We start from the raw sequence: 24,057 nt of genomic DNA on the forward strand, positions 1-24,057 counted from the left end.
CTCCTTGACTTCCAGCCCATGGCAGCACTGCTGCCTCCTATTACCATGTCGGAACTCTCTAGAAACTGAAAAGTCCTAGAGCATACCAGCCACCCCTGGACTGGACGTTTCGTTACCAGGAGAAACCCAAACTCACAGCTCTGGGCTACCAATTCCCCAAGGGTCATTTATTTAGCAGGAACTGGATCCAGAAATGTTGCCCTGGGTAACCCCATCCCTGTTGGAGCCTTAAAAGCTTCTATCCAATGAGTGAAGTCACCACCACCGGGTTAGCTACCTTCCCCTGCCCAGGCTGCACTGAGCCCTTAGAGCACAAAGAGAAACCACTTTGTCTTACGGTTGCTCCCAGCCTGCAGGCTCCTCTCTCAGGCTCCCACACAGGCCCAGCGGCCTCCAGGGGGTGCTTTCCTCTACCAAGATATCTTGGCCTCTGCCGGGGCAAGAAGACACCACCACCAAGAAGGATAAAATAAGTTTTTATTTATAGTCTTATAGTAAAGGGGAAGCCTTAACTTGCAAGACAATTCTTCAGCAGTATGTACAACATACTTTTTATCTCCATGGAATGGAATCAAACACGGACTGAGACTACAGAGTATACACTAGAAATCAGCAAATGCCAGGAACAGAGTAGGAAAAAGACAAAGAAATGAGGCCTAAACACACAAAACCCTTCACTGGGATCTGCGGACCGCAGCCAGAACCAGGGCTGGATCACATAATGGGGACAGGTTCCAGGACAGCTGGAAGGGGAGAGGGACGAGGGTGGGGAGGGGTCTGCACTGGGGTGTGGGTTTAGTATGAGGTGAACCGCTCTTGGTATTTACATAGAAAATCAGTTGGCTCTATTTCTTAGAAATACACACGGAAAGAAAGGAAGATTTGATCATTACTTTATGAATCTGTCGTTTTGCAATACTGACATCATCAGAAATAGGGACAATTCACTCAGATTCAAATTTCAGTAGCAGGAAATAAATATCAAAACATCATCACTGGCCCTCAATACAAAACCTCTACCCCACCCTACCCTCCCTCCTCGTCCCACCCCCTCCCACCCCCTGGTGGCTACCGCCTCACTGCTGCTGTCCCCCAACAAACCACACGAGTGTCACGCGGCCCTCCCTAAGGCTGGCTGAGAGAAGCAGGAGTGAAACAGGCCAAAGACTCTGCGCTGCAAATCTGTCCCCACTTCCTTTTATACCACAAACTTCTTCAAGGATCTCTGGTCTTTCAACAGGAGCGATAAATAGCCTTTTAGGGAAAAAAAAAAAAATCCTTAAAAAGAAGGGGGAATAATTCTGATTACTCCAAACTGGTCATCTTCTTAAAGTAGAGCAGTCCACAGATTCACAAAGTCTATCAAACAGAGGTGAGGGTGGCCCGGGAGGAGAGGCCTGGGAGGGGCAGGAGTCCCCGGGGCACATGCGCCCGGCAGGGCTGGAGGAGCTGGTGGGTGGTCAGGACACCATGTGCTCAGAGGTCTGGCCGGCCGTCTGTCCTCCACAGAAAAAGCTGCCAAGTTGGGGTGTTTTGGTTTGAATATTCCTGGTGGGGACAGGGAATCCCTGAAGGGAAACGTTAAAAAAAAAAATAGTGGAAATGGGGAAGGAGAACGAGAGCTGTTGTCCAAGAGCTTCTACGTAAAAATAAAATTAAAAAAAAAAAAAGGAGGAAAAAAAGAGTCTCTTAAATGGTTCTGAGGGTTTTAAAGATGAACTGAAAAGAGGATAAGACGATGGAGGAGACAGACAGTTTTTATTGCTGGCCTGCCCCGTGGAGCTTAGCTGGCCTCCATCCGGAGCTTCTTCCTGCTTTGGGGCTCTTCGGGCTCCGACTCCGAGCTGGAGTCTGAGCCCCCATCGAAGGCAGAGATGGTGCTGCCCTTGGCGTTGGTGTAGAGGCTGTTGTCTGAGGAGGGGTAGTTGGTCTGCAGTTGGGCACTCGACCTCGCCTTCTCCAGTGCACGGACTGAAAGGCAACCAAGCGAGCGGGTTATAGCCTTCTGGAGACTGGGGGAGTAACCGAGTCTCAGGTCAGGGTCCAGCCTGTTCTTCCGAAGGGCTTGCTGGCCCCCGAGGCTCAGGGTGGCTCATAAGTAACTCCCTTCTGGTGGCTGTTCCACCTGCATACTTCATTTCCCTCTGCCTTTCCCAGCCAGAGCTGAGCGCTCAGTGGATGTGGCCAGCCACTCTGCAATGCCACCCAACCCTAAAGAGAAGGCTTGTGATGTCACTGTCCTGCTGTGGAAGCCCAGTACAGAGACAGGAGCACGAGCTCCCTGTGGGACCCAGTGGTGCAGTAACAGCGAAGCTGGCCTGGCAATGCCAGGCTCCACAAGGGTGTGAAGGCCACACATCAACAGGAAAGGATGACAGAAGATGTATCAGCCAAAGAAAAGTTTTGGCTTAGCTCTCATGTACAAGATCCACTTGGAAAGACAAGCTGGACACTTGGAAGCAAGTCACCAATACACACAGAATACCTGGGCTTTCCGACACACGGCCCCTACATGCAGGCTGCTCGGCCCGGTGACCAACCCGCTGCCGCCTCCCGCTGCCCAGCCCTCGTTTCAGCTCATCTTGAGCCTGGAAGGTCAGCCCATTTATTTTAGTTTAGTTTATTTGAGGTGTTCTAACCCAGGTGGTTACTTGCATTTCCTTTTACTTGCATCTTCCATGAGGGAGGAAGAGAAGTGAATTCCCCAGGAACAAAGAACTTGATCAGCTCTCGCTTTCCCCTGTGGTTGTAGGAAAAGGCGGATGTGAGCATTGGAGAACAGCATGGGCCTGGCCCATAGGCTGCCCTGATTGGACTACCGTTGACAACGGGGAGCGCTCACTGTCCCTGAACACCTGGAGTCTCTGTGGCGCTTACACAGCACACTCCAATTCAAGGACCTCACAGCTCTTTTGAGACACCTGATGCCAGGTGTGACCCCTACGACAAGCAGAGCACCTGAGCCCCAAGAAGGGGAGAGAGAGCAGGTCAGAAAAAAGTCTCCAGTGTCTAACCCCTATACTCCACTGTTCCCTCACCGAGGGCTCAGGTCCTTCCTCAGGATGGCTCTACACTCGACTACTCAGGCCCAAGAAGCAGGGCCACAGCTGCTTAGGAGCATACGCTCCGTAACTGGTTCTGACTCAGCAGGCCTGGGTGCGAAGCCCTGACCTGGCTGGAGCACAGCAGGGCCAGATGCCCCACAAGCTCTGCTGCTCACCTTGCTGCTCCAGAAGAGCATTCTGCCGCTTGAGGTCATCAATATCTTGCTGGTGTGTGTGGTTTTTCCTTCGCATATACTGGATATACTCTGTGGCTTTGTCTAGGATTTGGGCCCGGGATGCCTGTTGCAATATGAGAAAAAGCAAAGGGGACAAAATAAAGACCTAGTCCACGCAGTGAAGAAACCATGCCTTTCAGCAAAGACGGCATGAGGGAATGGAAGCAGGAGGGTGAGGGGGCACAAGGCTGAGGAAACGGCGCAAGTGCTATCAGGAATCTTGTTTATACCAGTCAAGGCACCAGCGGCTTTACATAGCTTACCTCACTGGCTCTCTCTGAGAGAGGTAGCTCCACCAGGAACCCAAGGCTCAGAGAAGTTTACTGGTTTATTCAAAATAAAAGAGTGCAGAGCCTGGATTCAAATGCAGGTCCAACTCACTCCTGAACTTGTACCCTGCCCACCCGCTTTGGTTCTTTAGGTTGCTTTCATGTCTTCAGCCAGGCTATTCTGAAAACATTAAAATGCTACTTAACTGAGACCTTAGGCCATTCACTCTCTGCTAGGGCCTGACTACAGGCAGCTGGTCCAGAAAGACAAGATCAAGATCTCAGCTGGAGGTGGCTCAGGATGGGAATGGGTACAACGCTGTCAGGATGCGAATGGGTACAATGTTGTTCATCAAGGTCCTAGATTTCAGACAAGCTTTCAGACCGTTGTTAACTAGTTCCAACTGAGCCATGCTGCTTTGTCATGATTTCAGTGTAACTGGCTAAAGAGAATTTTGTGAAAGCTGTCAGAGCTTGATGTCAACACAGGAAGGGCATGAGATTGGGCCATTTCAGGAAGCAACCACACCTTTACCATGGCTGTGGGTAGCCTAGGCACTGCCCTGTCAGAGGAACAAGTTAATGAGCTAATAAAATGGATGTCAGGTTACTCGGCCCCTGGAGGTCAAAAGTACCTGGAAGATTCCCTCCAGGTTGCAAACATGGCCAGAGTTACTCATGGCCAGGCAGCCAACCAGCTGAACTGGTGGAATGGTACAAAGCCAAGAGAACTGAAGCTCAAGGCAGGGTAGTCTAGTAGCCGAGTATGGTGGTGAGGCACCTCAGGCACCTGAACTGCAGTAAAGCTTCTTAAGTGGCAAAGAAAACAGCCGCACTCAGGCGAGCAAAACTAAATCCCCTGTAGTGTATTCTGACGATCTCAACGCATCGACTTCAGCAGGGCTGCGCATCAGAGAGGTTTGGAAGGTCTGGGTTTATTCACCAGTTCTCACAAGTACTAGAGTTTCCAGGCTTTCCTCTTATAGCATCCTTAAGGCAACTTCCTCAAAGGGAAATTGTTCATATTCAACCGTTTTTATCTGGTGCGAATTACATACAAGGCACGGAGCAGACACTGTGGGGAAACGAAGTGTATGAGTCGTGGCTTCTTTTGCCCAGAAGCTAACTTACTATCTAGTTGAGGAGATAAATGTATTTATATACAGACAAATCACAGGGCAGTACCAACAAGTGTAACTTGAGTAGTACAGATTAGAAAGGCCATGGGAAAGATGGCTTCTGGCTGGGGTGATCACCTTCTGAGTGCCAAGCATTAGCCTCGGCTCTGCACACACAGGCTCCTATCTGAACCAGTGAACCCTGGGTTAGACTGAGGTGGAATCTGTGGGAAAGGGTTGCTCTGGGCAGGGAGAATAGCACAAGCAAGGGCATGAGGGTGGGGACAGGACCAGGCCTATTTCTTTAGTTGAGTAAGTCAGCTTATGTAGAAAAGAATGAGAGCACCTACCAACGGGGGCTTGCAATTCTGGCTACAAGGTCGCTTCAGAAGCTGTTTCCCATTTCTGCCAAAGGGGACTTATTAGGGTTAATTACTAGGTGATAAAATGAAAAAAAAAAAAAAAGGTGGGCACATATTTAGAAGGGACTAATTAAAATACCCTGCCTCTCTGGATGCTAGAGATGGGATTAAAAACAAGTACTGTAGGATAGGTGGCAGAGTGGGGAGAAGAGTTTAGGGATCCAGGAGACGGGTGCCTCCTAGGTCCTATCTGTAATGGGCTCTGTGACTGCAGACACAGTACTTCTCTCCGCGGCTACTCCTTACCTGATAAGAAATTCTCTCAGACCCCACCCAGCCTTCCAAATTCTATGCACTCCATCACTGATCTAATTGTTATGCATATTTACATCCCAGTCTCTCTTTATATTTGTCTATTTTTTCAACTGTTGTTCCCAGAAAGCAACATTAACCCTTATTTAACTCCTCATTTGCATCTGGCACAAGGGAAAAAAGCAAAATCTCTGAACAAGAGAGCACCTGCGGACTTCCCTGGTGGCGCTTGCAAATGTTCAGAGATAATTTTTAACAAATGACCACACTGAGTAGCAGCCTGAGCGCTCCCAGTTTCTTCTTCACATATTTATACATGAAACCACGAAGTGAAAAGGGAGAAGCAAGCACAGCACAACAAACCAAAGAGAAAGATGCCATGAGAGATGGAAGTTTTTCCACCTCAAGGCAGTTTTTGGATGAAGATAAAATTCACAGATGCTCAGAAAACAGTGTCTTGGGATCAAGAGGTCTCCACAGAAGGCTAGATTGGAATAAACCCAGCACGAGGCCTCCAGAATGCTAATCAGCACCGCCCTTCCTCCACACAGCCCCTTGCCTAAGTAGAAGCACCTAGGCCGCTTGGGGTATCCCTGGCCCTCACTTACTAGTCCAAAAGCATGGTTCAACTAACTTTATTTTGCCCCCTCCAGGGTACTCAACAAGAAGTCCCACAAGAAAAAATTTAAAGTACGAAATACAGAATTCCCCCAAATTTACATGTGCATCTAGTCCAGCGAAGAAAAAGCAAAAGGTTGAAGGTAGAAAATGCTAGACTCAACTAAAATCCCCTCTTCCAGTTTTACAAACCATGCAAGATCATGTGACCTGCCACAGGGTTAAGGTGTGGGCAGGCCCTTGCCTTTATGAGTTTATACTGTGAACAGCAGACATGAAGCCAGCAAGAACCCTGGGCTTTACAGCCTGGACTATGGAGTGGCCCTGGGCTTTTGGTTTCTGTTTTCTAAACCGTGCCCAGTTGGCTAAGTCAGCAATCTTCATGTGAGTGTCCCTGAGCAGATAACACTTGGTAGGTCAACATGTCCACAGATTGACTGTTGCCTTTGGGTACCCAGTAAGGACCTGAATAATTTCTTTCCTGCTAGTTTTTACAATTAGAAGGTACCAATTCTCATTCTGCCTTTCTAAGCAGAAACATATCTCTTTAATGGTTTGGACACAGGATGGCCCATGGCCAAGGGCACTGAAAAGGCATTGGGCCTTCTGGGTAGTAGTTTAACGCACAGCGGCAGTCAGGCTTCTCTTTCCCTCTGGGAGCCATGCAAAAGGACACTGGACCCCTTGCCCAATCGCGTTCCAGAGCCACGGCTGCACAAAGCGATACAAATGATGATGATAATGGCAGCAGCTGAGTACTTACTAAATGCCAGGCACCCTCATACAATATTCTGATGTGTTATTTCCCCTATTTTATAAAGGAGGAAACTGAGGCACAGAGCTGTAACTTGCCTGATATTACATAACCAGTGGGTAACAGTGAGTCAAGATTTGAACCCAGGCCTCCAGAACACCCTATTTTGGGACCACAGAGGAGGCTGTGGAACTAATGAAGAAGATCAATGGAATTTGGAGAGTCTGAGCAGGAAGAAAAGGACAATGAAAGAGTCACCCAATTTGTCTATAAGGATGTCAATGAAGAGCCTGGTGAGGGTGATTTCCTTGAAGGAGTGATTTTAGGTAAATCATCTTCACACAGGTAATGGGTGCAGGAGTGAGTTGAAGCTGAAGCAAAGATGAAGACTGGTTTTCAGAATGAGGCTGAAAAAATAAGAAATGGAAAAAAAGTAGCGTGTAATAACAGCAGCATTGAAGGAAGACTGTTTTTCTTTTAAAGGCAGGTGAAACTCAAAGTGATCCCTAGCAGAGAAGAAGCAAATACAGAAGAAAAGCCAGAAGATGCAAGTTAGCTTGAAAGAACTGTCTGAACCTGGGCCTGGGCCAGAGGAAACGCTGGCCCCCCGCACTGCTCTGGCTTCATTACCTAAGAAGGGGAAACCCGAAATGGACAGCGGAGAAGACCCAGCGTGGCAGAGGGACCCAGCGGTTCCTGTGCCACCTCTCCTGCTCGTACGCAGTTGCTGGCCTGTTTGCATCCCTGCCCAGAGCAGCAAGGAGATGGAGGAAAGGGCCACCCCAGCCTCCAGAGGCCCCCACTTGAACAGAACTCTGTTTGGGAACAGAGTGTACTCACCTGGTGTGCTGCAGCAAGAATCAACTACCTATTTCACGAGAGGCCCCAAACCCAAGAGTTTGATTCTAATTAGCACCTAAAGGTCCCAAATGATTCTTGAAGTAGTTAACACTGATATTTAGGATGACATCCAAGGTCATTAAATCCCATTTAAGGTAGTGGTTCTCAAAATTTTTCATATAGGGCAAGAGTCCCACACATTTCCGGAGCTGTAAATCTTTGTTTAGACAAAAATCCAAGTTGTTTAGAAAGCAGGTGGGGAGAGGTGAGGAAGAGAAGAGTCGTACTAGCTTGTTAACATTAGGAACACCGTTGATCTTCCCTAGGGTCCTAATGCTGACCTGAGAAACAGTCACCTTTGCTGTATTTATCATTTTTTCCTCCTGTCAAAATCAGATCCTACCAGGCTGCCCTGGTTCTGCCAAGAACCAAAACGCCACATCCTGGGGAATGAAAAAAGAACTACTGCCTGACTCACCAGTTGACATGTTTTGTTATTTTAAAGAAAATAAAACCATTATTTTCTGAAACCTGCACAAAATTCTATGCATAGTAAGGTAAAGGGAGGCCTAGGGCAAAGCTGGTGTACATTTTCAGTTGAATAAGCCATGTTCTGGAAACAAATATCAAAGCACAATAAATTCGGGTCTGTATTAAACTAGTTCATTCCAAAATGGAACCACCATCAATGCCAAAAAGGGAGGCTGGAAGGCTGTGGGCTCAGAGCCAGCACAGCCATGTGGCCCCTCAAAGGCTTCTTGTGCCTGGCCCTTCCAAGCCCAAAGGATCATTTTCTTGATTACTAGGGGAAGGCAAAGCTATCATGCCCCATTAAGGGCTTAAAGCTGGGAGCCAGACATTTGTTTAAGGGTCAACACAAATCATGTTTCAAACTTTGTATTCTTTTATCTTGAGCCCTTGGTAGTCTGAAATGAAGGTGTGACATTTCCCCATCAAACTCTGACCACAAGGGACGGGAGCACAGGGTTTCCTCAAAGAAGAAATACAACTAGTAAATAAACATGCGGAAAAGGATTTAATCTCACAGGCAATAAACAAAATACAAAATTAATTACTACCTTTTGCCTATTAAATTAGTCACCCCCTCCAAAAAAAAAAATTCCAGTGGTGGTAAAATTGGTACTCTCAAAACAATACCAAAAGACTAATCTTTAGAATTTGCTTGAAAAAGAAAGAAAAGAAAGAAGACATGAAAACAATCCTCCTGGAAAGCATTTTGGCAACATACAGCAAAAAATCAGATGTTCTTACCACTAGACCCAGCAATCCAACTTCTGGGAATCTGTTTTATAGAAACAGCCACATGCACCAAGATGTTCATCACTACATTATTTATAAAGTTAAAAGACTGGAGGCAACCTGAATGGTTAAAAGAAACATGCCTAATGGCTAAATATGAACACTCTATCACTTGGGGAAAGGGCACGTTATGTGAAAGCATCAAGCTATAGCCTTTACCCATGTAAAGCATGCGTATGAAGAGACCAGAGGGGATACACAGATTGATAACACCATTATTCTCTTGTCTCCTAGACTCCATCAATAAACACATGGACTTAAGAGCAGCCTTTGCCGGGGGAGGGAAAAAAAGGGGCGAGCTTTGTTTAACATCCACTTTAAGATGGCACCCAATTTCAGTCATGTTAAAATGGGGTGTGGGATGGGGAGAACCGCACTGCCCAGCACAATAGCCACCAGCCACAGGTGGCTAACAAGTACTGAAATGTGACTAGTCTGTAACGCACTGTGGTATCCTAAATGAGCGGGAAATCCAAAAGGGAGGGGATATATGTACGTGTATGGCTGATTTGTTTTGCTGTGTGGTAGAAGCTAACACAACATTGTGAAGCAACTATACTCCAATAAAAATTAATTAAAAAAAAGAAATGTAACTAGTCTGAATTGAGATGTGCTGTAAGTATAAAACACACACTGGATTATCAAAACAGCGCAAGAAAATAATATAAAATATCCCACTAGTAATTTTTACTATACTGATTATATATGGAAGTCATACTTACTTCTGTATATTAGGTTAAATAAACTATATTATTAAAATTAATTTTACCTGCTATTTGTGGCTCACATTAAAATTCCACTGGACAGCACTTGTCTTAGAATCTTAGAATAAAGGAAAGGTTGTAGTTGTGTTAGAGGAATGGAAGTACTGTTTTTCTTCTTCCCATTTTTCCAAAGTTTCTGCAATTTTGTTAGAGGGGAAAGAAAAGAGAAATGCTGGAGGGAAGGCCCAGTAACCAATTCCTCTTCTTTCAAATCTCCAGATGGAAAAGCGGTGGGTTTCCCGACTCTCTAGTCTTCTCTATGGGAGTGAGCCCTCCCCTACTCTGTAGTGCAGAGACTTCCAGAAGGATGGACAAAGCTTCTGCCCTCAAGGAGTGCACCCTTCAGTTAGGTGATAAGAACTGTCACAGAAAAAAGGAAGACACAGGAGAGGCCCCATAAAGGGCCAGTGGGGTGTCAGGGAGAGTGATAATCCAGTGTTCTCAGGGTGCTGAGGCATTTGATACAGCCCTTGAAAATGGGCAGGTGGAGACTGACTGGCAGGGGAGGCCTCATTGGGGAGAAACACAGGAAGGCAGGAAACATGGGGAGCTGGGGAGCCCTTGTAAGTGGGTCTCTTCATTGTGAAACCCCAATGTCATCTGGGTGGTGAAGCTGGAGTTGAGACCTTGGTGGAAGGAAAGAACTAAGATAAACCTGAAGATGACATTCCTGGGGAAACAGAGGAGGGTGTACACTGCTTCACAGTAAGGGAAGGAGCAGAAAAAGCAGGAGGACAAGTTGGGTACCTTATTCAGAGAACATGGAATGCCAGTCCTTACCTTGATGGGCACTGAAAAGCCCTTGGAGGCTTTGGCAGTGCAAAAATACAGTTAAACAAAGAATTCAATGAATCAGTACATTTACAGTTGCTGAGCCTGGAGCTTAAGGGAGACCTGGACAACTATGGACAACAACTTAAGATGTAGAAAATTTAAGAATAAAAGAACTGCCCAAGTTGGAGTCTGGCCAGGTAATAACCCTGTTGAGTAATAAGGTGAAATGGGTAGGGCTGTAGTTTACGTTTCATTTAAAAGACAACCCCTTTAGCAGCCCAGATATGATGCAGAAACACTGCTGCTGAATGAACTGCCTGCCTTAAAGGGTGTCCACTAGAGTGAGCTCCTCCCAGTGTAACAAGGCCAGGTGGAGAGAGGGCTTCCTTCCTTCAGTCAATAAACACTCGCTCTGCTCCCTACTGTGTGCCAGGCACCAAGGGAAGAAATATGACCAAAGATATTCTCCCTGCCTTCAGTACTTACTACAGTGTAGTATGGAAGACGGGTAGACAGTCATCAAGTAACCACACAAATATGTATACAGTTACACCTGGGATAAGCCCAGGTCACAGTGCTGAGTGAGTTTAACAGGGAGACTGACCTTCAGCAGTAAGAACTACTATGTTCCCTGGTATAAGGGGCTATTTGGTTTCAACATCTACCTGTTAAGGACACTGGGCTTTAATGAAGATGAAACAAATTAGCTCAGTGTTTTAACCTCTTACTTGATGCTCAGCATGTTATCTTATTATTGTTAATTGTTAGGTATAATCCTCTCCCCCAACAAGAGAGCAAGATCCTCAAGAGTAGACACCATGCATTAAACCTCTTAAATCTCTGCGGTGCTCACATATAAAAACGTGAGCACAACCATGTGGGCTGTGGCGGTTTTCGTCAAAGAGCTGAGCAAGCCCACCGTTTCCTCTGGCACTCTCACTCCTCAGCTCCTTTCTGGGAACCTACCACGAGCTGGAGTCTGTGACAGCAGCCGGCAGAGGCAGTGCCTTCATAGTCTCACCTAAAACAAAGGGACTGACTCACTGACTATAAGAACTCTTACTTGCTGACTAGAAGAAACACTTTTCTTATTTTCATCTTAGGTTATAATCTCTTTTTAACATAACATAGCTCTATCCAGAAAGGAGAAATTCAGAGCACAACTGCCTGAGAGAGCAATTAAGTATGATAAATAGGCATTTAGGAAGAGACCTAGAAGATGAAAATTTATTATACACCACTGTTCAGCTACATATGGCACTGCTGAAACAGAACCTTCTTTCACTAAAGTCAGCCATGCTAAGGAGACGCTGTGATTGGATACAGTCACTCCGGTGCAGGTGCTGGGGCTAACTCACCGGGGGTGGGCACAGAATTACAGCCCCACGCAAAGGCAGACTGATGGGCTCGCCACCACGTTTGCCCCCCACATAACGGCGTGAGCTCAGTGCCAGCAAGCCACTGGGCAACACTCCCTAGCACCCAACCAAGGACCCTCAAAATAAGGAATAATTCTGTTCAAGCACACTAATGTCTTCCTTTGAAAAGTGGGACCACAGTCGTTCCTGCCCTTGCTCCCTTACTCTGGTTGACTGGCTGATGGTTCTAACGCCATTCCATCTTTCCTGTGGGCTCCATGTCTAGCTGAAAAACTATGGGAAACAAAAGGCTCAGGCAACAAGAGTTCAAGAGTCTACTTGTAAACAATGTGACCTACGGCAAAACCCAGCTGGACTGCCAACTATAATGATCTATTTCTCAGAACAGCTACGTGGACTCAGACAAATTTATCAACTTTCAGTGACCCTTAACTCTGCACTTTGGTGTTGTCTACATATGCTACTTCAGGGGACAATATTTTAGTAGCAACCCTAGTATGACATACTGCCAAGATTACTGACTCTATCCAGGGGAAGCTCCCAATATAAAGACAAGATATAAGAATTGAAGCAAGATTTCTTTAAAATATCCTTAAATTGTTTACCCCTACGGTGTGGTAGAAAGATTGAACTTGGCAACCAGCAGTCCTGAGTTCTAGTCCCTGTCCAGCTATAGACTGATCTTGAGCCTGTTTCCTCATCTCTGATACATGAAGGATGGCAGGAGCCCTAGCAGTAGTAATTGTCCAATTATAATAGTGTAGTACTCACCTCAGAGAACTGGTGTGCAGATTTCATTTTACATTGCAATACAGATATTAGTTAATACTGAATTTTTTACTTAAGCAAAAGGTGACCATTTTATAGTAGAAATATAGGGAACAAAGGATAAATAGAGTTTGAGTCTCACGTTTAAAGGGGTTTTTTTTGTTGTTGTTTTAGTACAAGTACACCCCATTCTTGGTTAGGATCCAATTCAATCAGTATTAGTTTCTCTTTAAAAAACAAAAGGCTTATTAGAACACATAGGACAGATAATCCAAATACTAAGTGAGAAGTCACCTGGAACATAAAGGTGAACAAGTCAAAGGAGACTGGGGGCCTTCGCTTCAAGAAACTGATCTAAGCACCCCCAAAACTCACAGGGCAAAATGATCATTTCATGATTATTTACATAATGTCAGAACCTTAATTACTGCAATCCAAATCAAGAATTACTCAATTCCCTTTGGTTCAAATACCACTTTAAAAAAAACTGCAACATTTAGGGAGAACTAGGAAGTCTGAGAGACCAAAGTATTCTGTTAGACTCACTGCAGCATCTGTGAAACAGTGTTGGCAGGGAAGGAGAATAATGAAGATTGTGGAACTTAGTGGGAAGGGGTTGGGGTTCAACCAGAGCTAACAGCCACTTACTTCCTTTATTCATGCTCAACATGAACATTTGCACTGCAACACACAAAAGCATTCTGAAATCAGAAAGGCAGCTGCTTAACTTCCACTGGGGCTTTGATCAGCTAGAAAGAAACCTGGCCCCTCGACCACTCCTTTCCCCTAGTCGTGCTACTTCTCTGACCTCATCTCCTGCTATGGTCCCTTCACTCACTCTGCTCCAGCCACTCTGGCCTTTGTCTCCTTGAAAGGCCCAGGAATGCTCCCAGGTTCCTGCCCCTGGACTATTCCACTCGCCTTCCCTGGCCTGGAATGCTAATCACCAGATAGATGCATGGTTCTTTCCTTCACTTCCTTCAAGTCTTTGCTCAGACGTTGCCTTGCCAGTGTGTTTTTTTGTCTGCCCTAATGAAAACTGCAACCCTTCCTTCCCTGTTTTTCTCCATAGCACTTATCTGACATACTATATATATATATTTATTAGTTCATTTTCTATCTTTTCCTCACCACACTAAGAGCTTCTGCTTTTGTCTACTTTGTTCACTGCCGTATTCCTAATATCTAGGACAATGACTAGTATGTAGAAGACCCCCAGTAAGTATCTGCTGAATGGAGTAAGTGAACAAACGAATAGGCCACAAAGAATGACAACTGTTTGGTTTGTAAGGTTACCAAATTCAAACTGTCATCTTCCTTGAAGAAAGGAGACAACAGGATTTAGGGTAATGTGATTTTAAGGACTTAAGGAAGAATGTTATGACAATGTAAAATAGACTGGATAAAGAAAAAGGTATAGTTGAGCTCTTAAGACTGACCTCTCCCAAAGTGTTCTTGAACTTAAGAAAGCCTAAGAATCACCTGACTGCAGGTTATAAATACAGATCTCTAGGCCTGCCTCCAGAAAGACAGATTCAGTAGTGATTCTGATGGGGGTGATTCACAGGCCATTTCTTGGGATACGCTGCCCTGGCGCCACTCCTGATTAGATGTGAGACTTAGAAAAAGGTAGCTCTTGTCCATTTACTTCACCAAAGCCATTTTAATGATACCATGGCATATGAATAAGCACCTACTGTCAATAGTTCAGACAAACACAAGAGATAATCCTTTGTACATGTGTACTCTGACTAAAAGCGTGAGCCTCTCCCCCCATCATAAAGATTTCCCGTGGTGCTTAACAGTGTGTACCCAGGAATGTTGTTATTCCAGGTAAGCACGTTGGTCCAAGGCCATTAAGCCAAGTGCACACTAAGTAGGCCTAACCTAGGGCAAATTCTGGTTTTGCAATGCTAGGTATTTACATGGCCTATTTTATGTTTTGCATAAAGGTCAGACCTACCCCATCCTTTATAGCCACACAGCCACAACTTAGATAACATATAAAGCAAGTGGCTTACCAGACTGGCAGTATAAATAAAATGAAACCATAATGGTCCCAAGTTTAATTCCGGATAACCAAACAAAACCAGGACTCCTACCACAGAGCTAAATTTGGAAAGCCATTCAAAGCCCACCTGAAAGCAACAATTTTTCTTAAAACGGTTGCGTTTTTTTTCGGTTGCTTCTTTAACACTGCATTATTGAACCAAAAACCAAAAACACACAGGTCTTCTTCCAAGTTTCCCACTTATACACTGAATAGCTGCAGAGAGCAGCCAGTTATATGTCAAGGATGGAACGAACTGTGCAAACACATATTTTCTCCAAATTCCAAGGAGTGACCCTAACCCACAGACTTTTTACTCAAAGCTTCGGACTTTGTTTTGCAAATGTAGAAACAGCTGGTGCCTACCTCTCCAGGGAAAACAGTTTCTGGAAGGCCACCAGTGGGGTAGGGGGATGGTGGAAGAAGAGTAGTTATTTTTTCTTCCATTTCGTATGAACACGTCTCTTTACTCAAGTCCCACATTAAAAATGCTCTTTATATGCCTTTGAAATAATAACTGTTGGACTGGGAGATCACTGGTGTCCAGATTGGTTCACATACATTCCTGGGAAGTTTCATTTAAAATAAGTACTCACTTCGAACCATATAAAAAGAATTCTCATGGAGGTCCAGAGAATCACTGACCTCTGGAATCCTTAGCATTATCCCAAATGACTATATGCTACTCTCTACATTACACTGTATAGTTATAATTTCTTGAATGAGTAATTTATTATACATAATACTAATTTTAAAAGAGAGCTCCTACTGATGTCTTAACAAGCAGCTCCATTACATCTGACATCGTTTGCTAAGGATGAACTACAGTAGGTAAGGTGTGTGATGACTCTCTGAAGAATCAAAGATTAAGGAAACCATGTCATCCAAATATCGCTGACTCCATTTCTTTCCAGAATGGTGAATGCCCTGCTAAGCCCCACAGTGAGTTCCAAGTTAGTGGTGGCTAAGCTAATCAGCTTTCTCAATAAACTCACCTTCTCTCCTTGGAGTGATGGGACCGAGTCCCGCAAACTGTGAAAGCTGTCTTTGATGTGGTCCCTACGTTTTCGTTCCAGTGCATTATGATGAGCCCGTTTGTCAGCCTGGAAGAATGGGAGAAAGAGCATGTTAGTGATGTCAGTCCTTCTGCTTGGTACAGGTGAGTGGGTACAGCCTGGAAGTATATGCTGTCAGCGCTGTCCCAGGTGACTGGACTGGGAAGGATTTGTCGAGGTGGGCAGTTAGGAGTCTCCAGAATTAGGCTCTGCTAAAGGGGGAGAAAGGGGTGAGCAAGGCTTTCAACAGGAACATCCAAAGTAGCTCGATGCATCCAGTTCATGCATAAGTAAAATAAACGTTATTCATGGGGACAAAGTGTGGCTCTCCTGCAGCATCAGTTTTCTCCCACAACTTACTTATGTGACACAACAGCCGCCAGTCCATGGCTGGGAGGTGACCAGGGAAAAGCTGCAGTGGGCCCCTTCATAAGATGTGATCACCCCCACTGTAAGAGATTCCCCACGGTGGGTACCCAGAAAAGGAGTTAGGTCAGTGGTGCACTGTTTCTTTCCATGTGAAACCATCACCATGAGTCCGCTCTAGTCTCCAGCTCGCTAAGAGGTACTAGTTTTAAGACCTTCTTGCCAAATCATACAATAGAAACTAAAACCGCTAGAAAACCCAGATGCATGAATCTGCAATCATTATGACAGAGCTGATATAGACGCCAACTGCATTCTGAGCTCCTACTTTTTAAAGTGCATCTAAGGTGATATTCAGCCAAGGGCTTCCCTCACACAGGCTGCCAGAAAGGCGGCTCTCAGACAGTAAACCTCTGACACTCACATATTCTCAATACACCTCCTCAGGCACCTGTGGCGGTCATTGGCGGTATCTAAATACCCACAGACCAAACTCCTTATCCTGTCCTGCTTAGAATCACAAAGAACAATCAGCTGGAGAGGGACAGGGATGCCAAGTAATCAGTGGCAAAATACACTGGCTTCAGGTGGAAGTGACAGTGCTGGAGAACACCGCAAGAGAGTTTCGGCAGGTCCCCATTAAAGGGGTGGTCCCTCCAATGAAGCACAAACGCTCACTTAACCTAAAGCAAGAACTTCTCATCTGCACTCCGGGAATTATGGGAAATACTATACTCTGAGAATTTACCCCCAATACACAAGGTTGCACTGGGCTAACCTAAAGAGGAAGTCTGTACAGAGGAAGTTCAGGTAGCTTTAATCTACCCAGACACAGCACCAGGAATTTTAAAAATGAAGCAACAGGAGTAAATAACTTGGCTTAGCACAAGAATGCCTCAAATGAATCTTTATACTAGACAAGATGTTCGGACAAAAGTCTATAGAGACAAGAGTTATAGGAATGAAAGGACTTGAAATTCTAGTATCTAATCCTAAAAGTCTGAGTCATTACAGAGGAAGAGGCTGTGAGCAGCTGTGGTAATTTTAGTCACTTCCTGGTCTCTCGAGCACAACACCTCACCTATAGCTCTGCTGAACTGGAAACATGGTTCCCATCACAGCCATGATTCTCCACGGCATAGCACTCATTTTCAGGGCAGATGCCTGGAACACTTCTAAAGCTCTCCTAATCTTACGCCTGGATTCTCTGTAAAAATGTGTGTCTGCCGAACTCCAGGGATATGTGGAATTTACAGGGAAACTGAGGGAATGATCAGATAACCTGAGGCTAGAGGAAGGTATCATACAGCATTAGAGCAGGAAAAGTGCAGGTTCCTTCTATCAGCAGTATGAAGAGCCTGAAAAAATTAAACATATTTAAGTATCTAGTCCTTTTCTAACTTACCATTCCCTCTAGTCATCTGTTGATACATAGGTAAGTTGGCTGGGTCTTAGACTAAAGACTTAGAGGGCTGAGAGATGGCATTTGGCACCTGTCTCTCCTGTGTTTGCTACACACTCCCTAGGATGGTTTATTTACATGCAAAATAATCGCCCAGCTTTGGTATCCAGCAGCAGCCCAAGATACTCCTGTCTACTAAATCACCCTGATTCCTGGCCCTCCTCCCAGCTTAAGAGCTGTGCACAGAAGCAGTGACACCAGTTACCCACAATCCCTCTTGCTGATACAAATAAAATTCTAATTGTCTGTTTTCTTTCTGGGAGAGCCTTGCAAATCTCAAATGGCTAGAATCAAGTTGGACTTGGTTTCACTCACGCCTGCACTAGAAGGGTGGAGCTAAGTATAATCTAACACCAAAATCATCCCCACAATGCACTACCCCCTTCCCATTCACTGAGCCCTGAAAGGACTCAAATGGACAAGTCTTCGGTTAGAGGATTGTAAGTGAACTTGGCTGTGGACCATCAGCAGAAATCTTGGCTTCTCATCTGGGAAGCCAGCCAAGTTTGAGAAGTTGGCTCAACAAGGAAAGGCAGCAGTCCACTGCCTGGTAGAAAGCCTGGGCTGGGGACTGTTGTTCTCAAAGCAGTGGATGGAATTTCTGTGGTGGTTCCAGGCCCAATTTAACCAGCAGAAGAGTGGAATCTTAGACCATTCCCTGCTGCCATGTCCATCCCCAAGCTGCTACACTTAACCAGAGTCCATTTTGAAGCTCTCAGAGACAATGGCAATGATGCATTTTTCTTCTTCTCCAGCCTCATTTGAAAGAGCAAGTTAAAAACATGCAGAACTAACATGCCTAATTCCAGGCAACTCTGAACTAAATAATACCTCTAGTGGCTTGAAAGACCTTTACACGTATGAAAAACCTTTACACAAGACTGAGAATTCTGTTTGGGAAACATTTCCAAACGTGCAGCCGGATGAATTCCCTTCCCCCACAACTCATCCAAATGGAGGGCCAGTTGCCAGGCTTATCACTGCTTTGTTAACTATCTTTGCTTGCTGGCAACCCTTTTTGAAAGGGACAAGATTTGAAGACTCCCAGTGTAAGGCACCTGAGATCCTCCCACAAACTCAAAACTAGTTTAAAAAAAAAAAAACAACAGGTGGGGAAGGGCCAAACAATTGCTGTGTCTTGAACAAATAAAGCTCAACTCAGATGAGTCAGCTTTCTCTCAGCTATACTGAGAAAGATGTTTGATAATGAAAACGGGTGATACCAAACAAATTCTAGGAGACAACAGAAACATTCTTGGGCTGAACAGCAGGCCCACAAATACCTCCCCTATACATCCTACAGGAGCAGTGGCTGGATGCTGTCACTCTTTAAGTACGCTCGATTTGCAGTTTCCAGCAGACAACCCTTCCTTCAGGGCATCCTAGGCTAACAGAAATACTAAAGAGCCGTGTGATCTTAAGAGTGACCCACAGATGCTCAACAGGAACTCCGACACCAAATCGATTCCAGCTTTGACATCTCTGCCAAGGTTTTTATTCAGCCTCTCAGTATTATTTCCACCAAACTTTCCATACTGGCAGCCAGAATAAAAATCTTCACCTACAATTTGTCCATCTCTGACACTAACAAGCACATGTTATCTTAAGTGTTGTTAAATATTGAAGGCAAATGTTATTTTCTTAGCCAAGAAGTTGCTAAACTGGCAGTAGGTCATTCAAGCTAAGGAGGGCTGTTCAAAACTGAAGAAATCTCTTTAAATTATTTCCTTCCAACTTACTGCATAGAGAATACGTCTTCCTTAAAGGCATTACATCAGTCAGCAGCATTATTTCCTGCAAGTTCTAGGTAGGCAAATCACAAGGGGAAATGAATGATCCATTATTCAAGTATGACCAAGGTTCTCCAGAGCAATGCCCTCTCTTGCAGGTCACGTGACACCTAACCCCATCTGTAAGGGGAATCTTCTCAATTCCAATATAGAAAATTCCCACCATATATGGAATTAGAGTTGCCCAGTAAACATTTACTGCCTTTAAGAAATTTAAAGGCTATATTTTAGAAAGAAGATAGTGTTGCTTACGATTACTTAATAAGCTACTCTTATTAAACACTAACACTGGAAATACACAGGCTCAAAATTCTCATCAGAAAAGATCTATTTACTACTTCTGATGGGAAGCAAATAGGATAAATAAAAACTGAATAGGAGATACAAATTGCAACTTCCCAACACCTCTCCCGTTTGAAGCCGACTGCCTGGTATACATTTTTAAAATCCAATACACACATGTGTTTTCCAGGCTATTCAAAAAAATCACTTGGTGCCTAAAAAAACTTGGGAACGCTATCATCCAAATATGCCATCATACTATACCCATTTTCCTTGATCAACTATTTTACCATTACTGGAATCTTGAAAAAAGACTTTTAAATATAAGAACACCCTTCAACAGGTATTTTTAGGAACCAAACCTGGCATCCACATCACTGTCAACACTCTAAGCAGACACAAAGTACATGTATCATGTAGCACTTCTGCCATACAACTAATTCCGGGTAAAAGACAGTAGTTTCCTGAGTAAATTCTGATCTCAAAGATGACCAAGCTCATTCCCTTCTGAATACACTGCAATTTCTAAAGAAACAAAGAGCTCTGAGAAGTTAGAAATATTTCATACCAGAAACGTCCAGAAACAGAATTGTACAAATCTGTTTCTAACCCCCCCAAAGATATACTGTAACTGAAACACATGCAGCTGTCATGAAGGATAAGCTGAAAAAGGTCTTAGGCTTCCGACTAACACACTAACCCTATGTTTCTTGTATACGTTCATTCTTTAAAAAAAAAAAAAAAAATCTCAAGCAGAAATAAAACAAAGATCACCTTGCATGAAATATACCTGCCCCAGAAAACTGTCTTTGAAATGCAACTTTTTCCCTCCAAAAAAATAATAAAAATAAAATAATATCAGTGGGATTCTGAGACATATTGAATTTAATAATATAAATTATTGTTTGGGATTACTTCCTTTAACAAAGCTTACTGGTCACCGGAGAAGTTGTTTTCTGTTCACACTGAGGCAACAGAAAAAAATACTCGTCAAATCAGTTTCACTTTCTGTTACTGTTAGCCTCACTTCCTAACTCTGTTATTGCTGAGTATCCTACATTTCTTATGTAGTAAGGCTGTAGCTATTGTAATGACATTATAAAACATGAATGAATACCTTTTTTTATATTAGGACCCACAGGACCGTTTCAAAATAACTTTTTAAAAGTTCTTTTGCAGTTCTAAATATTTGGTTGTTCACAGTCCACACCCTTTTCTGAACGAAGGCAAAGCTTAAGAACAGTTTCCCCCAAATTAAAAAATATATATATTTATCTATACTAAATGTCAGGAAATAAACATAGTCACACAGAAAAAAAAATCCTTTTTACCCTACGTGTTCACAATAATTGCTTGATATGCTATGAAATTTGTCTATTGCTTCTTCTCTCTACGCCATTATGATTATCTTGTAACAGATAATATTTAAATGTCTCAGCAAGTAGATGTGTCAAATTAAAAACAAAGGGTCAGAACCACTCCCTGTGCCCACCCTCCAAAATCAAAGGGAAAAATCCTAAGTACCTTAACAGCGAACTGAAAGCCTCCATACCAGACAATGACATGAGCACTCTAGGAGAGTGGGGACATTTTCATAATTTAATAAAACGATTTACATCAACAGCCATGTGGACGAGCATTCTGAAAAGCAGAAAGCGCTCAAGAACTGGAAGCCAAAATTTCACAAAGAAAATCCTTATCTCACTGGAAAGCCAATATAATTCCAATTTAAATAATGATTCTTCAAAGGAAGCCTAAACAATCCCTACCCTCCAATCCTGATCAAGCCCTAGGGCAGATTTTACAACCGGAGACTTGGAGGAAAAAAATGTTTTAAATAGACTGTGTTCCAAACATGAAATTCCATGTTTACATTATTAAGGATAATAGTAACTGAAAAAAAGGAATTTAATTTTCAAACGTATGTATAAATATTAAGTATCTGACAATACTTCAAATATTCAAAGTATTGTCTTCAAGGAAATACTTCAAGGAAAAATAAAACAAAACAAATTCTTTTTTAGTGACTAGTACCCAGGGATAATTTTAAAACCCCTGGAACAACTGCATTCTTGGATTTTATGGAAATATCAGCTTTCCATAAGTAAAGTTTTTCTAAATGCCTAATTCCTTTGACAACCTTAGAATCTGTGCTCTAATGAAAAGCAGGTACAATTAAGAGGGCTTGCTTTTATCCTGTGATAATGAAATTATTAGACCAGAGGTCTCAAAGTGGCATCTGGCAAATTGTAACAAGCCCCTAATCAACTTGATTGTCTCATACATTATTTTAAAAATCAGAAAAATAACATCAAAGTCTGGATTTGTAATCTTTCTTTTAAAATAGGAAGATAAGACAACACTAAGCCCTCATTCCCACATAACAGCAACCCACTGGACTTTAGTGGCTGCCTTTTCAGAAGAGGCATGTGCTCTCTAGTACCCCAGTCCTCACCTCTGCTCTCTATTCCTGACTATCTCACTGCCTGGGCCCCCTAGAGACATCTAAATTTTGGACCCACACTTCCTACTGCTCCCATCTGTCAAATGTTAGATGCTATGGTTTACTCATTTCTCTTCTCCTCTGATTCTGATTTATTTTGTCTCTATTCCTTTTTCTCCCTCTAATCTATTCATGGAACACCCATAGTACTATCTCAGACTCCAAGGACGTGAGATTTATGTCTATCTTAATCCACAGAACCATCCACTGAGAACATTAATATCCAAACTCTGAGAAATTACTGACAACACGGTATGGTCTCAACCATCACCTCTTAGCAAACCTCTCTCTACAGTGCCACTTTTCTTCAAGTTCTTTTTGTCTTTATACTGCTCCTTCAACTCAAATAGTCAGACCACAATAAGCAGCTGAATGTGACACGTTCACATTCAACCTTTGGCCCCTCTACATTTCCAATTTCTGCATTAGAATAATACCAGGTTGTGCTAGATTCCATAGGTCTACAGCAGTCACGTGACTTTTGGTTAAAGGTGATTACTGCATGTGCCTTCAACTTCACACAACTATGCAGATATGGTTTAGAACCTACTTGTTCCTAAGTAAAGTTGGCCACTTTTCCCTGAAATAATACTACAATTTACTTCAACATGATGTGTTTCTCATTTCCCACTTCTATAGTGACAGCTAGAGCCCCCAGTGGAAACCTACAGAAGGATTCATTTCATTGCATACAAATTCTCACTCACCTACAGTCACTGAACCTCACCACCTGAGAACCTAGAATTATGAGGTTCGCAAGCCCGCCGCCCCCACCTAGAACCCCAGAACAAGGCCCCACCTCACCTTAGCGATAACAGGAGAGTTTACTACAATATTAAAAGTAACAGAACGATCTCTTTTTCTCTCTGACCCCAAAAAGGACTAGAATTGAACGGAAATGAAAATGAAACGGAGAGTAGGAGACGTACCGCTGATTGAAACCTCGGTTGCTCTTCCTGGAATAAGAGAGAAAAAAAAATAGAAAATATAGAAGTTATTTTTACACTTCACATTCAATAATAAGAAAGAAAATGCCGGCGGCAGAGGAAGCGGCGGGTGGGGAGTCAGCCCTAACCCCCCTCCGCATCCCACGCCCCCATCCCCCCTAGCGGGATCCGGTAGCGGGGCAGGGGGGTCCCGAGCGCCGCCCCTCCTTCCGGCATCCGACCCGGGACAGAGGGAGGGGGTCCAGAGCACTGTCTCCTCTCCTCGCACCCAGCTCAGGGCGTCTGGGCACTCCCAAGCCCTCTCCGCCCTCCTTCACCAGCCAGGATCCACCGCGGGTCACGGGAGGAGGGGGTCGCGGGCCGAGGGAGCAGGTCCTAAGCGCGGTGCCCTTCCCCAGGATCCGGACAATGGGATCCCGGGCGCACCCCGTCCCTGTCCCCCGGATCCTGAACTGGATAGGGTGGGAACGGGAGGCCGCAGCACCTTCCTCCACCGGGGGAGGTGGGGGTCCCAGAGGCCGCGTGTCTCCTCCCCACCTCCAGTCCTAGAAGGCCGCTCCGGCCAAGAGCCCGGAGGAGAGCGAGCCGGGAGCGCGACGGAGGCGGTCCTGGCCCAGGGTGAGGAAGGGGAAGGAGGCGGCGGCTGTCCGGCCCCCTACCGCCGTCGCCCTGCTGAGAACCCCGGCCGCTGTCCCCGCCTGACAACCCGCAAGGGAAGGAAGAAGCCCCAGGACTCACGTCGCTCTCCACCTCGATGTCATCGTTATCGCTCATTTCCTACGGCCCAGGGAGCGGCCACTGCAGCGGCGGCGGGGAAGGGGGAGGGGTGGAGGGGAGGGGGAAGTCACCGACAACAACAAGCCGAGTCCCCCCACACACACACTCACTCACTCGCTCTCTCACTCACTCACACACACACACTCACACACACACACGCACGCACACACACACACAACACGGGCGAGAACCACCTCCTCACTGCAGCACCGGATCAACGGCGGCACGCACGCCCGGTCGGCCCCCTCCCACGTGACCAGGCTCGTC

At 44.8% G+C, this 24,057-nt stretch overlaps 1 protein-coding gene across 5 annotated transcripts; it reads right to left on the minus strand.

Annotated features, from left to right (window-relative positions):
• Positions 1–460: 460 nt before the first annotated feature.
• MAX (MYC associated transcriptional regulator X) lies at positions 461–24,005 on the minus strand. 5 transcript variants are annotated; one of them, XM_027111507.1, is made up of 5 exons: positions 23,752–23,998; positions 22,996–23,022; positions 15,604–15,711; positions 3,221–3,344; positions 461–1,971 (listed from the first exon to the last, which is right to left on the minus strand). In XM_027111507.1, the coding sequence occupies exons 1-5, from the start codon at positions 23,785–23,787 to the stop codon at positions 1,784–1,786; spliced, it is 483 nt and encodes a 160-aa protein (XP_026967308.1). In that variant the 5' UTR covers positions 23,788–23,998; the 3' UTR covers positions 461–1,783. The 5 variants fall into 5 exon arrangements, with proteins under 5 accessions (XP_026967308.1, XP_026967310.1, XP_026967311.1 ...); XM_027111506.1 differs by having other exon boundaries at positions 1,681–1,971; positions 3,221–3,350; positions 23,752–24,005; XM_027111509.1 differs by lacking the exon at positions 22,996–23,022 and having other exon boundaries at positions 23,752–23,994.
• Between the last annotated feature and the right edge of the window lie 52 nt (positions 24,006–24,057).

The sequence above is a fragment of the Aethalodelphis obliquidens genome, unplaced genomic scaffold (genome assembly GCF_003676395.1).
Source record: "Aethalodelphis obliquidens isolate GAN/ISIS:26980383/991018 unplaced genomic scaffold, ASM367639v1 scaffold10, whole genome shotgun sequence".
Taxonomy (NCBI): domain Eukaryota; kingdom Metazoa; phylum Chordata; class Mammalia; order Artiodactyla; family Delphinidae; genus Aethalodelphis; species Aethalodelphis obliquidens.